Source organism: Taeniopygia guttata, chromosome 15, assembly GCF_048771995.1.
Source record: "Taeniopygia guttata chromosome 15, bTaeGut7.mat, whole genome shotgun sequence".
In the NCBI taxonomy this organism is placed as follows: Eukaryota; Metazoa; Chordata; class Aves; order Passeriformes; family Estrildidae; genus Taeniopygia; species Taeniopygia guttata.
This window is the reverse complement of record NC_133040.1, coordinates 7550746-7564944: the sequence shown is the minus strand read 5'-3', so window position 1 is coordinate 7564944 and position 14199 is coordinate 7550746. Positions and strand designations below refer to the sequence as shown.

The 14199-nt window shown below is 44.1% G+C and overlaps 1 protein-coding gene across 18 annotated transcripts in view; it reads left to right on the top strand.

The window, feature by feature from the left end:
• FBRSL1 (fibrosin like 1) overlaps positions 1–14199 on the top strand; it is a 499835-nt gene that overhangs the window by 128047 nt on the left and 357589 nt on the right. For all 18 annotated transcript variants that reach the window (XM_030285790.4, XM_030285797.4, XM_072936199.1 and 15 more), the window contains exon 2: positions 6085–6285. In XM_030285790.4, the coding sequence (XP_030141650.1) occupies positions 6085–6285 (201 nt within the window). The remainder of the gene's footprint in view (positions 1–6084; positions 6286–14199) is intronic.

The window sequence follows — 14199 nt, the reverse complement described above, 5'->3', positions numbered from 1 at the left end:
ATGTGGTTTGAAGTGCATTTAAAAGAACAGTGAACTGACCTTCTTTTTTTGTAATTTTGACTATGTTCTGTTGAAGTAACATTTGTCCAAGCTTTCTCTACATGATACCTTGTCTTTGAGGTCCTAGAAGCAAAGGTCTTAATTCTTAGGAGACATAACAAGTGGGTGTTCAGCAGAGTATGGCAGCTTACTCTTCAGCTATTCATAGGTGACAGGAACATACCCTGTGGTAATAAATTTGAGTGTTTCAATTACAGTAAGTTTCTTGGTTCATCCACTTGTATTTTTAAGTTAAATCGTGTATCACAAACCTGCAAACCAGTGTCGGCTTCAAATGTCTTAATATTTCCAAATCTGTCTTGTCAAAAAGTCTTCTTATTCTTGAGCTAAACATGTGACAGGGTCAGAGCAAATGTGATGCATTTTAAAAAGCAGGACCCAAACTCATCTGGAATATGTCAGCCTGTGAAAGGAGAATTGCAGCCCAAGGTTAAACAAGCAAGGATTTCATTTGCAATCATTTTAATTGATATTGATTGCACTTCTTGAATGTCGGGTCAAAGCAAAAAAGTCACTTCAGATCTAGACTCTTGTTTCTACCTTTTGAAACAGCTTTAGTGTCTTTGGCTGAGAGGCTGGGGGTGCTTGAGTTATGTTTGCAGTGAAGTTCGCAGTGGGGGAGAAGAGAGGGCTGGGAAGTAAAACAAACAAGTGTGTGTTATATTACAGAAGTGAGAACTTCCCCATCGGTGGAAATGGAGCTGTCTGGGGCATGCCAGCAGACTGCTCCCCAAGTGCCCTGGGCTCAGACACGCTCTGGGAGAGGAGTCTGGGCTGCCTCCTGCCATGGGGGCTTCCAGCAAGGAGCCACAGTGCTGAGCTGTGGGGCAGCCCTCATTCCACACCCTGCCCGGCCCTCCTTCCCCACCCTGTCAGCTATGGGGCAGCCCTCCTTCCACACCCTGCCCGGCCCTCCATTCCACACCCTTCCCACCTCCTGTTCTTGTAGTGGTTTCTCTCTCTCTACAGACCTGTCTTCAAATCCATGTTTTAAAGTTAGTCTTTCATGTACATTTCTTATGTATAGCTCCAGTATTATCTTTCCATTTGAATTACTGTCTCCTGTGTCCCCTTTATGCAAATAAATGGACAGTAGGTTTGTGTTAGTACTGATCTTGTCTATTTGTAATGTATTTTGTCTGCTTAGAAAGCACAAGAACATTATTAACAATTGTTTCTGTGGTGCTGTTCTATAAACTATCACGTCAGTAGAAATATTTAAAAATTCACCTACTTAAATCTGTTTCAGATCCTTTCTGAGCTGGGATCTTTCCCTGAACTATTAAACAAACACATTTGATAACCCTACTGCTAATTGCATGATAGAGTTGATACAAGGATAGATGGTGCTGAGACCCTCAAGAGCTTTTCCATTGCAATTTTTTGAGAGAAACTGGAGGCAGAAGCGTGGACAAGCAGGGTCAGTTTCAGAGGCAATGGTGTTTTTAATTTCCTCTGTGTGGATCCTTCTCCTGTGTGATGTTCGGTAGGATATTTCGTATTGCCCAACTTAAGGAGCAAGTGCTGCAGTGAAGAGAGAAGCTGCAGGCTGTCTCCTTCTGGGAAATCTGCCCATGTAATCTTCTGCAGTTGGCAGAGGCAGTCTGGCAGGAGTGGGGTGTAACCAGTCCTTGGCTGAGCCGATGTCCGATGGGCCCTGGGGACGGGGGATTGTAATGGACTTGATTTGCACCAGGGCTGCATTTTGAACTGATGCTCGAGGGCTAAGGATAGTTATTTTATTTTCTGTAGGTGTTATTTTTGCCTTCTGCATCCCAGCAGAAGACTCGAGGGTTTTCATCTAGCTGTGTGGGTTTTGCACATTTTCTTCAGGTTCTTTAAGTGTTCCCTGTGTATGAAAGGTATTTACAACCACAGCCTTCCCCTGCACGCTTTCTGAGATCTCAGAGCTGTGTAAATTCAGAGGATTAAGACTGAGTTTGTGCTGGGCTGAGCAAACAGGCAGTGAAAACTCCAGCCAGTGGATGGCTGTGGGATGTGAGCTTGTGCCAGGATCCTCCAGGGCTAATCATTATTTCCTGATCAAACAGAAAACGTGGAGTCCATTGTGCAGAAGTGTCTTGCTGTGGCATTTTAGGGGTAAGAACAGTCTCATTCCAGAGCTGAGGGCTGTGCACCTGCATTATTCCCAGCTGTACTTATAGACTGGGCAGTGTGTACCTTGAGTGTCTTTGGAGATTGCAGCTGTGCCTTGGTGACAGAAGAAAAATGGCTTTTCAGGAAGGAGTGTTCCAAGTGATTCAGGGTTCCTGCCGGATCCGCTGCAAGCAGAGGTGCAGTTGCATAACCAGCTTGGCCTGATAGTGATGGAAAAAGAATCACAAAGGTTTTTATGGCGGACTCCCAAAATCTGTTGCAGGGCCAACATGGGTTGCCAGCCTTTGCCAGGGTCTTTGTCAGTGAATCTTCACAGCTGCTGGTGTGTGAGGTAGTCCAGGGGGAGCTGGAGGAGGTACCACAACCTCATTTTCAAAGTGTTCTTTGGTGTCTGTACACCCAAATAAACAAATAGGGAGATAAATCTGTATGTTTTGTGGAGTAACTGCCAGAAAAGAGGCTCTGAAGTAAGGCCTAATTCTTCCTTATCTGTAACCATGCAGCCAATTAGAACCATCTGCACTCTGTCTGCAGCCCAGACAGACAAGGGGGCTGCAGATGGAGAGGCTGTAGCTTGCCCTGGAAGGTGTCAGAGAAATTCTGAAGTGAGGACAGGTAGGAGACAGTCCTGGAAGCAATGAGTAGTAAGGAACAAAACAGTTTTCTATAATCTGGCAAGATGTAGCAATCTTGTTTCTGGAACTGAGAAGAGAGAATGAGCCTGGACCCACCAGCCTGTGCTGGAGAAGGGATTTACTGGAGCTGTGACAGCAAAGGTGGTCAGCTCTGCAGACCCGGGTTGGGCAGAAACCACAAGGCTGATGTGAAGACCTATTGACTTTGGGGTCTGACTTTAGGTGCTGTCACTGTGTGAACCTGCAGGTTTTACCTGATGTGCAGCCCCTGCTGCTGTGGGCTCCAGTGGGGCAGTTTGTCAGGAGGCCAGCCTCACCTGCAGGCTGGGATTTCTGGATTGAAATCTGTCAAGGTGCATCAATAAACGTCCCCTCTTGTGATGTACTGTGTATTCTGGATGTGCTTAAATTTTCCAGCAATTGCCTGTGCACAAGCACAGATGCACATCCAAAAATAGTACGCTCTTGTGCTAAGTGAGGTCCCCAACTTAGAGGTCATAAACTTTAGTAAAAGAGCAATCACTGGAAGGCTCTTTTAGTAGAGGAAATAGAAAGGAAACAAAGGAGGCAAGAACAGAAACTCCATTAGCCCCCTCCTGCTCTGCGCCTGAGGCTGCAGAGGTCTGCATTTAGCAGCCCAGAGAGCAGCCTGCTGTCACCCTCTGTCAGCAGGGACATGCTGAGTTCAGTGTCCTGCCTGCCCAGGAAAAGGTCCTGTGGGCTGTGTCCTCTGCTGAAGCAGGGAGAAAAGGGACTCTGGAGCAGGTTTTTCTTCACACAAAGGTGGCTTTGTCCCTGTGGCTGCCCCAGGTCTCCCTCCACTGTCCCCACACTGGAGGCAGGAGCAGCCGTGGCCTTGGGGCTTAATTCAGGGCTGTTTGGAAAGTGCTTGAGATTCTTGGATGGCACTACAAGTGAATGAATTATTTCCTTGGCTTTGATCCAGCTATAACTGTATTTCATGAATTAATTTTGCTAGTAGCTCAGCAGTGAGACAAGCCTTAAATCTCCAGACAAAATAGGGATGAAAAGCTGCATTTCCAAGTAGGGAATTTTGTAGGATTCAGTAAGGAGAAAAATGGAGATTTGCAGACCAGTTCTGTGGTGAAAGGACTCATTTGAAAACCTGCAGTGAATGTGCTGTGGGTAGCAAGGGAAGACTTTCCCTAAAGCATTAACAGAGGCCCAATCACCACGTGAAACCAGACTGAGTTTAAACCAAAATGGTCATTTATTGGCTTTGAAGGCATCTGTAGAAATGAATATTGCCCCTCAAGCCAGTTAGTGCACGATTTGCTGGTGCTCTCAGGTGGTGGCATTTCCCTGCCCCAATCTCCTTTTTCCCCCGTTGTGGTCCATGTCATCCCATGCAGCATCTTCCTTGCGCCTGCTGTCACATCACAAGCTGCATCTGCCTTTGTGAAGAAGTGCATGTTTGTGGTGATTCCTGTTTCCAATGTTTTGCTGAGTATCAGTTAGCAGATACCATTTCCACGTGACAAGTTTTTGATTAGTTACTGAAGATTAGCAATTTGATTTTTATCTCAGTAGCTTCCCAGTAAACAGCACAATATGACCTTCTTCAATTGGCATCTTGAACTGCTGCTTTAAAGTGTTACCTTTAAACTGAAAACCAAAGTGAGCAGCTAAACACTGATTTATATTCCTTTATCATTCATGGATAATATGCCAGACAGGTATTTTCCTTGCTCTTTCCCTAGTAATGGGCTAGGCAAGCTGAGCTGTGTTCTGTGCCTCCAAGACAGCGCTAGTTATTTTAATTTTGGTGGAAGAGTTGTATCTTTGGGGGGTTTCACCTTGATATATTTGTGTGTGCTCTAAGAGGAGCCTCCAGCCCCACAGGACTCCTGTGCAAGGTGTACAGAGGTTGGGTGCTGGCTGATTCTCTGTGAGCCTGGGCTGGAATTGGAGACAGCTGTATTTTATTGCCTTGGTTCTAATTTCAATGTGTCTGTGACCCTAAAGTGCCAGTGCATCATCTCACTTCCCAGGGAAGGGTAACTTTAAACAAGTGACTGATTTGGAGTGGAATCAGCATGTTGCACACTGAGGCAGTCAATTCACTAATTAAGGGAGAGGGGGAGGAAGTAATCTGGAGCAATCAGCGGGGCATTTCATTCCAGTTCCTAATTTTCTTTTTTTGTTGGGCTTCAGTTTTTGAGAGAGTAAAGAGCTAATGATTTTCACGAGCTCTTTTGCAGTACTGAAGGTGTGTGCATTGATGTGAGCAGTTGTATTGTGATCTCCATTCATGTAAGAAACAAATACCTGTCATGTAAATGCTTGAGTCAAAAGCAAGGCATTTAGAAAATACCTGTGCTGAGTTTTGGCATAATAAGCAGTGCTTTTAGGGTGTTTCCTAATCTATTTACCTCACATTAAAAAATAATCGGAATAGATATCCTGCAAAACATTCCCATAAGTATTCGGTTTTTATCCTTGAGCAGTTAATAAAAGACATAAGGGAAAAATGTATCTAGCTGTAGTGACCCAATGTCATAGTGATTTGTCATATTGTTTCTTCAGCTCCTTTTCCACACGGTGTGCATAGAGAGAGAGTTTGGTACACTGTCACTGGGAGTTCAGCTTCCAGCCCTCAGAGATGCCAGGGATAGCAGAGTTAATTCCCTTCTCTGATCTCACTTCCAATGTTAATCATTATGACATGCCATACCTGCTTTTAAACTGTGCTTAGATTGTGTGTTACAGCCTGGTTGGGGCAGACACTTAACACTTAGAAGCGTTCAACCTCTGTTGTGTGTTTGGATCCCATTGATCTCTCTGGCTCAGGGAATTTGTGGTAGGGCTTTAGAAGTGCCTTTCTCCATATGAATGCTGCTGTGAATCAGAGACTGTCAGCCCCAGGGGGGTCTGATACTTCTCAGATCAGAAACAAAACAAAACCCACCTCTGTTTCAGTTGAACAGCTTAAGGCTTCCCTTCAGGATGCTGATTTGCTCATGTGTCTTGACGTATGGTTTCTGAATTAGTCTGAAGTGAGCTCATTTTCATACCCAGTTTCAGCATCACTGAAATTAATCAAACACATAGCCCGGAGAATATTCATCCTAATCTAATCTAAAATTACTGTTTGGGTTGTGCATGCCTAATTATTCATTTTACGTCATCTCTGGAAGATACACACTGTCTTGTTTGTGTTTTTATTCAATATTTATACATCTTAATGCTTAAAGGTAGCCACAAAGAACGTAAAGAACTTATCATTCTCTTTTTTTAATCTCCTTTACAGAAGGACATGTCACTAAAGCCTCAGGAGCGGAAGGAGAAATGGGAGAGGCATCCAGGCAAGAAACCTAGAGAATCTGAAAACTGTGTATCTGCTGAGCCAAGTGAAAATGGCCATAACAATGACGCGGGGAGCTCCGAGAGAGAGGCAGACAGAGGCAAGGAGCGGATGAAGAAGAAACTCCCCTTGAAGCTATCCAAACAGGTAGGGAGATACTTCTCACCTGAAGAGACTATCTTGGTGTTGGGCACTGTGAAATGTTGTCCTTGCTGGCAGCTGAGGTTGTCCATGTAAGTGGCTCCTCTGTGATCTGTGCTGGTGAAAGCAATGCCTCCGAGGAGACTTGTGGCACTGCACAAATCCTGTGCTGAGGGCAGGGTCCATAAGCTGCAGGGGAAGCCAGGTGTACTGAGTAATGCAGGAAGCAGCAGAGCTCCCTGGTGCCTGCAGCTTTGAGACAGTGCAGTGATTCCTACGGTAGATTTGTGGCCCTGATGGTCTGGAACACAAGTAGGAATCATCCATCAGATCATCACCTCCTTTGGAGGATTTGTGCTGGGCAACGTGCACCTGGAAGTTGCAGACTTCTATGTCCATCTCACGACTTAGGTTTCATTTACCCCCAAAAGCGAGTGTTGAGGAGGAGAGTATTTAAGTATTTTAGAAGTGAAAAGTCATTTTGCAGGAAGCTGTGCCCTGGGCAGTTTTTCCTGTGTACCCTTCTAAAATGTGGTAAAGCATTAATGAAGGAAGAGTTGTCATGCTGGAGGGAATTATTCCAGAGACTCCACCTGAGCCACAGAGGGGCAGGTGATAAAGAAAAGGCACGGAGGCTGGCAGGCTCTTTATCACTTAACTGCTGCTCAGCAGGGAGGTTTGTTAGTGACTTAGTGTGCATTCATGGGTTGGCAGTCTCCATGGCACAGCAGCATCTCTCCGTGGACACTTTCCCAGCTGTCCTTAACAGGGTGCCAAGTGGCAGCCAGTGGGAACACCAGGGTACTTGACCTTCCAGCATTTGTTCCGAGCTAAGAAACACACTACGATGAAAAAGTGGTTTTTATTCTCCATTTCTCTAGCAAAAAAAGAGCTGTTTAACTTAAGCCACCTTCTGTTCTGTGAAACTAATCCCGTGTGTGTGCCAGACAGCCAAAGATTGAATTGTCCAGTTACTGGAAGTGTTTTTTCAGACTTGCAATACTTTAACATTTAAAAATATGGTGAAGGTTATGTCATGAAGCAGTCCCCTATAACTTCTCCACCACATACTCTTTTGTTTTTCAGCATATTGATTTAGAAGGGCTCATCACATTTTAAGTTAGAAATTCTCATGGTCTGGTGAAAGTTGTTTCTTCAGTTCTATTACACTGCAGGAAGTCCAGTGCATGGCAGGGATTTGCATAGTTGTGGATGTGTGAGACAGTGGGGAGGTTCCCCCTTCCTGCAGGAGGAAGAGGTTGTTAACAGTGACATCTTCTACATGAAATTTAAAACCCTGTTTCACATAGCTGTGTCCACTAGGGATTTCACAGCACTTCCATAGAAGCCTCTGGGGTAAGAGATTTTGTTGCACTGGCAGATTCCAATTTCCCTCATACTCTGCTGCCTTAGTTTACCAAATACTTCGTTTCTTGGTAATTCAGCTTTGAAAAATGAGGATGTTTTTACTTACTTCTTTTGAATAGTATTTGGCTGCCATCAGTGGTTAAATAGGGGATTTGCTGCTGCATTCATAAAAACCTAAATTCAACTTCCACTGTTTAATTTTTTTTATACCTGTAAGGATAAGTAACAAACTCTAAAAAGAGTGAGGAGCTTGCACAAAGAGTGTAAAAGAAAACCTGTGATGAGTGACTCATTAATACATGGTGCCTCTTTAAATAAGTCACACTTAGAATTCCTCTGTTGTTGGAAAGGGAGGTTTTTTAAATACCTGCTATTATCCTAGCTGATAACAATTGTGAAAACCAGACAAGTTTGGAGGTCTGTTAAGTTGATTAAAGTAGCAGCAAAATCTAAACTACATAAACAAGGCTATTTTTAGTTCAAATTCATTATGCAAATGATATAGACAAATTCAATAATTTTTCTTTTTTTTTTTTAGTAATCACGAAATTCACACCTAGAATTCTGGCATTTCCTGCCAAGCTGTCTGGACAAATTTGCTATAATACTAAGATTCCTGGAATTTGGGGGTGATTTTTGCATCTCAGGGTTATTAAACATAGGTTTATACCTAATTTGGATAGCTTACTGTAATTAATGCTAATTATATTGAGATGTTGCTTAGAAATTACTGTTCAATTTGAAGCTTTCTTTCTACTCTCATCCCTTCTCTTCACAATGCTACTGAATTGTCATCTTTTCCATGCAGCTTCCTCTAATAAATCAAATTGGGCATTATAATTATGGCATTCTGCTAATCCTTGTAGAGAGGTGCAAAGTGGTAAGCTGATTTCAGTGCCAGGTTGTCTGCTTTGTTTAGAAAATGAGATTTATACTTCACTCCATTTGACAAAGCATCCAGATTGCTATTGCTCCTGAATATTTGGTTGTTCTGTACCTCGGGCTATGGGGAGAGGGCTGCAAGAACCAATCTGTCCTTTCCAGCCTATTACTCCCAACTGTGTATAAAAATCATTCAAACACATTTATCTCTTACTGTAACTAAGCAGAGGGAGAAAAAGGCATTTCAAATGGTCCTTTTGTCCAAGGTTTGTCAGAGTTTGGGGCTGCTGTCAGTACACAGGGGAGGGTGCTGACTTCAAACTGCTGTTCTACAATGGGCATCAACAAAAGCCCTTGCAATCACCAGGGTCAGGTATGTCCAGCAGTGAGAAAGTGTTCAGAGCTGTGGTGAATTTTGGTGCAGCCAGAGTGTCCTGCAGTAAATCCAGCCCCTCTGAAAGGCTGCAACTCCTCCAACACAGGAGCATTCCTTGCAAGTTGGGTTATGGCCTTTTCAAAAGCTAACCCAGAAAGGTTGGGGGAAAGAGACAGTGCTGGTGGGGGAATGCAGCCTGTCACCTCTTTAAGGGATTTAAAGGGTTGGATGTGTAATTTGATTGGATTAAGAGGTACATATATTATGGAACCTCTTAGTTCCAGTGTTCCCTTATGTGTCCTATGTTGTTCTTCCAGTTTTTGGGGAGTCACTCTTTGAACTTGTGAGTCAGTCTTTGATTAGCCTTAGCTGAGCTGTTCTCTTTTCTGGTTTCATTTTTGGAGTTGCTTATTCCTCTGAATATCTTAGCACCATGGACATAGAATAGTTGGGATTTGGGGTTTTTTTCCTTTTTTTTTTCTTGGTTTTAGAACACGTTACCCTTTCTGTACAATGACCTTGTGAAAAGAGTTTATATAGAGTTTAAAAGAGTTTATAAAGAGTTTAATAGGAAAGAATTGCTAATATTTCCAGTTAGTTTAACCTCAAGCTCTCTGTTTAGTCAGCTTGGGAGCGTCGTGGTGTGTTGAATATATTTAGATGTTAAATGCGGCTGTAATAACACAGTGTTCTGCAGATAGTCATTTGTCACGAAGATTAGTGTCTTACACCTCCTCCTTCCTTTTCTCACCCACTGTTTAAATCACCCGAGATGAGGGAGAGTCTCGGAGAAGCTGAGGAGAGGGTGGTGTAGCACGTATTTAGTGCTCATAAATAGCGTGCTGGGCTTGGAGCCGGGGAGGAGAGGGCAGGGGAGTGACAGGGTCCTGCTGCTGTGGCATCTCTGAGGCTTCAGCAGAGCTTCCTGGAGGGAGGGAAGGCACAGCAGATTCCCGAGCTCACTCACTCCCCAGCTTCCCCAAACTGTGAGTGCTGTTGGTGATTAATGTATCGTGTTGGTGCTGCTCTTGCTGGACTGGAACTGCTAAATTGCATTAACAAGTTTGATTACCTATTCATGTGGATTCTCTGTGATGCTCATCATCTCGTTATCCAACATTCATTAATGGATATAACACTCTCCCTGCCCCCCAGGAGGGCTGTGCTCTGGGTTACTGCTGATCTGAGCTAAAGGTGATACACTAAGTCATTTTTTCCATCCAGGATGCATGTTGTTTCTTCTGATGTCTAGGTGAAAATTGATAGCTCCTTTTCAAACCATTTACATACCCTTGGTCCCATTTGTGTGTGCTGGTGGTATTGAAAAGCTGTGGGGCCTTTCCCAAGACAGAGAGAAATAGTCTAGAAGCTTGTCTGGATAATGAAATACTGTGGAAAATTTCCTTTGGCATCATACTGCTCATGCTGACAGTTGGGCAATAGGACTGTGTAGCTGCTTGAGTTTTACTTGTATTTTTCAGACAATGGTAAATAGTATTTATCATGCTTGGATTTGTAGCCATTGGTGGGCTGGAGGCAGTGTGTGCTCTAGTGGTGCACGGTTCAGAGGCTGAAATGTCCCTTTCTTAGCTGAGGTTCAGCTGCCACACAGGAGAGTGAGTCTGGAAAATAACCTTTGGAGCCTTTGTCTTTAGCCAGAGGACATGGATATGCCTGTTCTTACATGGCTTAATAACATAGCATGTGGAATCTGAATTGTGTCTAAGAGGGTCTAGATATAACAGTAAATTATTCTGTTACCTTCAGTATCTCTGCTAAAACCCAATGAATTCTAGGCAGTCAGCTTACAGGGGAAAAAAAAGACAGAGAAGAAAGGTTGCCTTTAATGTGGGTTTTGGTGATTGGTTTGGTTTGGTGTGTGCTGCTTTGGTGTTTGCATTTCACTGCTTTTGAACACTGAAATTATACAAAGTAGTTTCTTTTTGTTTCTAATTTCTGTTACCCTTTTTGTTAACAGATATTGTTATTTAAACATTCTTTGAAACCGAACAACAAAGCAAAAGGAAAAAAGTCCGTCTTTTAATCAGTAAAATGTTGCTTAAAAGCAGGATCCATTTCTACCTTTGTGAGTAGAAGAATGTACAATTTGGACGTGAAAGCTCTTAGACTGATATTTTTTTAAGCAGGAATTAGTGTTGGCTGGGAGGGCAGGGCTGATAAGGTGGTGCCATTACCTGTGTGGAGGCTCTGTCCAGCCTTTGGCCAGGCTGTTGGAAAGGAGAGCCGGGGTTTGGCTTCCCCAGGGCTCTGCTGCCTTCCAGAGAGGACAGGGCTGCAGTGGAGGTCACTGGGCTTGGTGAGTTGTGGTGCTGGGCTCCAGCAAAGCCTTCCCAAACACCAACTCCCTCTGAACTCCTGAGCAGCCTGGCTGGCTCCAAAGCTCCTGCCCTGGGAATTTGGAAGGAGGCCCTTGCTGCAGCTGAGCAGAGCTGCAGGCAGCCACAGCTGGCCCTGCCCTGCTCTCTCCCACTAATCTGCAACTGCAGAGGCTGCACAGCTGCCGGGGAAACCGCTGGGGAGCAGCGGTGCAAAGCGCTGAAATGGGCAGCACAGCATCCAGGCATTAGGTTTGCTAATCCAAGGCCTAAAATCAGCCTCATTTCAATCAATAGCAATCTGTTTGCACTGTCAGGAACTAATTTAAAAATCTGCTTTAAGTCCTGGTTAGGCACTTGGTATTCTGGTTTTTTGCATCAAAGTAGAGGGAAGCAGTGGGCATAGCACAGCAGTGGCAGGAGGAGGAAAAATCCTTTGTAAATAAAAAGTGGATGTTTATTTCCCAAATGAAACCCTGCTATTACAAAGAAGTGCTGTTGTTTTTGCTAAATTTATCCAAGAATTCATCAAGATTCTTGAAGTGGCTGCAGAGCCTGCTCTGCAGCAGAGGGAGAACTTTGCAGTGTGTGTAGTTTGTTTAAAATGCTGTACCAACCCTAGGCCATTAAAGTCTGCATTATAGCTGTGGCGCAGGTAACTTCATCATGGGATTGCAGCCACCTTTGGAGAGCTACAGCGTGGCTTCCATAGCAGATTTCTGTAACACACTGCTTCAGGAGGAGTGCAAAACAGTGCCATAAATCCTCTGGGAACTGTGACAGGAGGCGGCCTTTGCTTAAGCCAGAAAAAATGTATTTCAAAACTCTCTGCAGTTCTGGTAGGGAAATATAAATTGAAAAGATCCTGCTCATTAGAACTGTGGGGTGTCCAACTGTTTTTAGACCAATGCTGAAGAATGAAACAGAAGCATATGCTGGATTTTACTACGCTGCAAATAATATTTTCTAAACAGTGAGGTAAAGCATGTTTTGGCTGCTGGAAGTGTGCTATGTAAAAGAATGTGGCTTTGCCTTGTTCACTGAGTAGTGAAACGCTCGTCTGGACCAGTGGGTTCCCCTTTTGTAGCTGACCCTCCCTTGCCAGTGTGGCTGCTCCATGTGCCCCACTTGCCTCTGCTTTCTTAGAGCTCTCCTGATTCTTTTAGAGAGGCTCAGCTGCCTGTGCCGGGTTGGGCAGGGCTGGCTCACCTGGCCATCATTTACTGCCATGGGCTTTTCTTGATTTGTTCCTGGTGTCAGAGCAGGCAGGGCTTGGGGGGCTGTGGGGATGGGGATGCAGGGATGCAGTGAGTGCACTCTGCTCCCTGCTGTGTGTTTAAGGATCAGACTGCTGCTGTCACACATCAGCCGTGCTGTGTTCACAGCTACACCCCAAGGCTTTGCCTGCAGCACTGCCTTCTGCTTTGTCTCTGCTTTTCCTCTATTCCAAAATTCCTGTCTGTCCCCACTCACCTCCATTTCAACCTCTCCCAGCAGCAGGGTGGTCAGGCCTGCAGATGGCTGCTGGCACTTTTCAGGACGTGTTGGAGAAGATTTGGAGAGCAAGGTGCCAAAGCACTGGATGCTGCCTGTGCTGGGCTGTCCCACCCGGGCTCCCCGTGGGAGCAGAGGCAGGAGCTGCAGCCCCAGTGGAGCGTGGCTGAGCAGAGCTCTGGAACTGGAGTTACACAATTGTAGGAATTTCCTACGGGGGGCAATCCGGAGAAAGCCACCCAGAGCAGCTCCCATCGGGCAGGACTCGTCCCCAGCAAACAGGGGCTTGTAAAAAATTCAAGTGGCAGGAAGATAGTTAAGCCATGCTGGTGCAGCGTTAGGAAGTGATGTTGTATGTGTGTGGGGAATCAAACCAGTTATGAGCTCCATGTTTTCAAACTCTTGCTGGTCATTTTTGACTTCTCTGCCTTCCTTAAGATAACTGATAACAACTTTAGGTTGCATTTGCTTATATATAGGCTCAGAGAGGAGCAGAATAAAGGGAAACCAGGCGATCCTCTCTTCTCGTTGACAGGATGTAAGTAGTTGTGAATGAATCTCATTACAACAGCTTCTTTTGAAAGGGAGAAATAAAAAGGAAATTTCATTGCTAACAACTTATGTGGCATTAGATGCTATAAAAAAGGTTGTTGGTGGTCATTGGTTACATTGTTATAAAAGAAGAGCTAAATGGTCTGTAATTTAGAAAAGGGGATTTAATTACATGAAGTAATTTTCAGGAAGCTATAACCACTTGTTTCTTTTTCTCTGTTAAATATGAGTGGTTGACACAATGCACTAAGTCCTCTTTCTTTTCCTCCTTCCTTCCTCTCACTTTATTTATATATATATATATATATATATATATATTTTTTTTTTGGGGGGGGGAGAAGGTACCAAGATAAAGCACTTCTGTTGGATCTTGTGATTTTAGCAAGTTGAAAAATGGAGTAGTATGGGCAATTTGAATAGATTCAGAGCCCTGGCTGGAGGTTTTTATTGTACATCTCTTCATAGCTGTGAGACAGGACATGTTCCAAGTGTCCTGTGAGATGTGTAGAGACATTATTCCCAAGTTCAGTAAGAATGCTGCAGGAGGGGCTAGGACCCTAAAGAAGCCACAGTCTTTTTGGAGGTTGTTTTTCCGATTTGGACAAGAAGCATCCAAAAGATTACTTCATCTTGATTTAAGCACATGTTTTAGCTAACTTTGCAGAAAAGGCTGGGATCTGTTACCTAATTGTGACCTCTGTTCCTCTGCTTGATGTCTGCATGATCTTTGGGATGATCACAGGTATTTTTATTGGTGTGAAATAAGCACAGTTGATGCAGATAGCCAATATTCATCTCCTAGCACACTTATCAGTATGATGACTAAACCATCTGCGCCACACCAGTCTAAATTTGAGCTGATTTTAAACAAACAAAATTTCATCCCAATGTCACATGTGGTTAAGGCAGGAT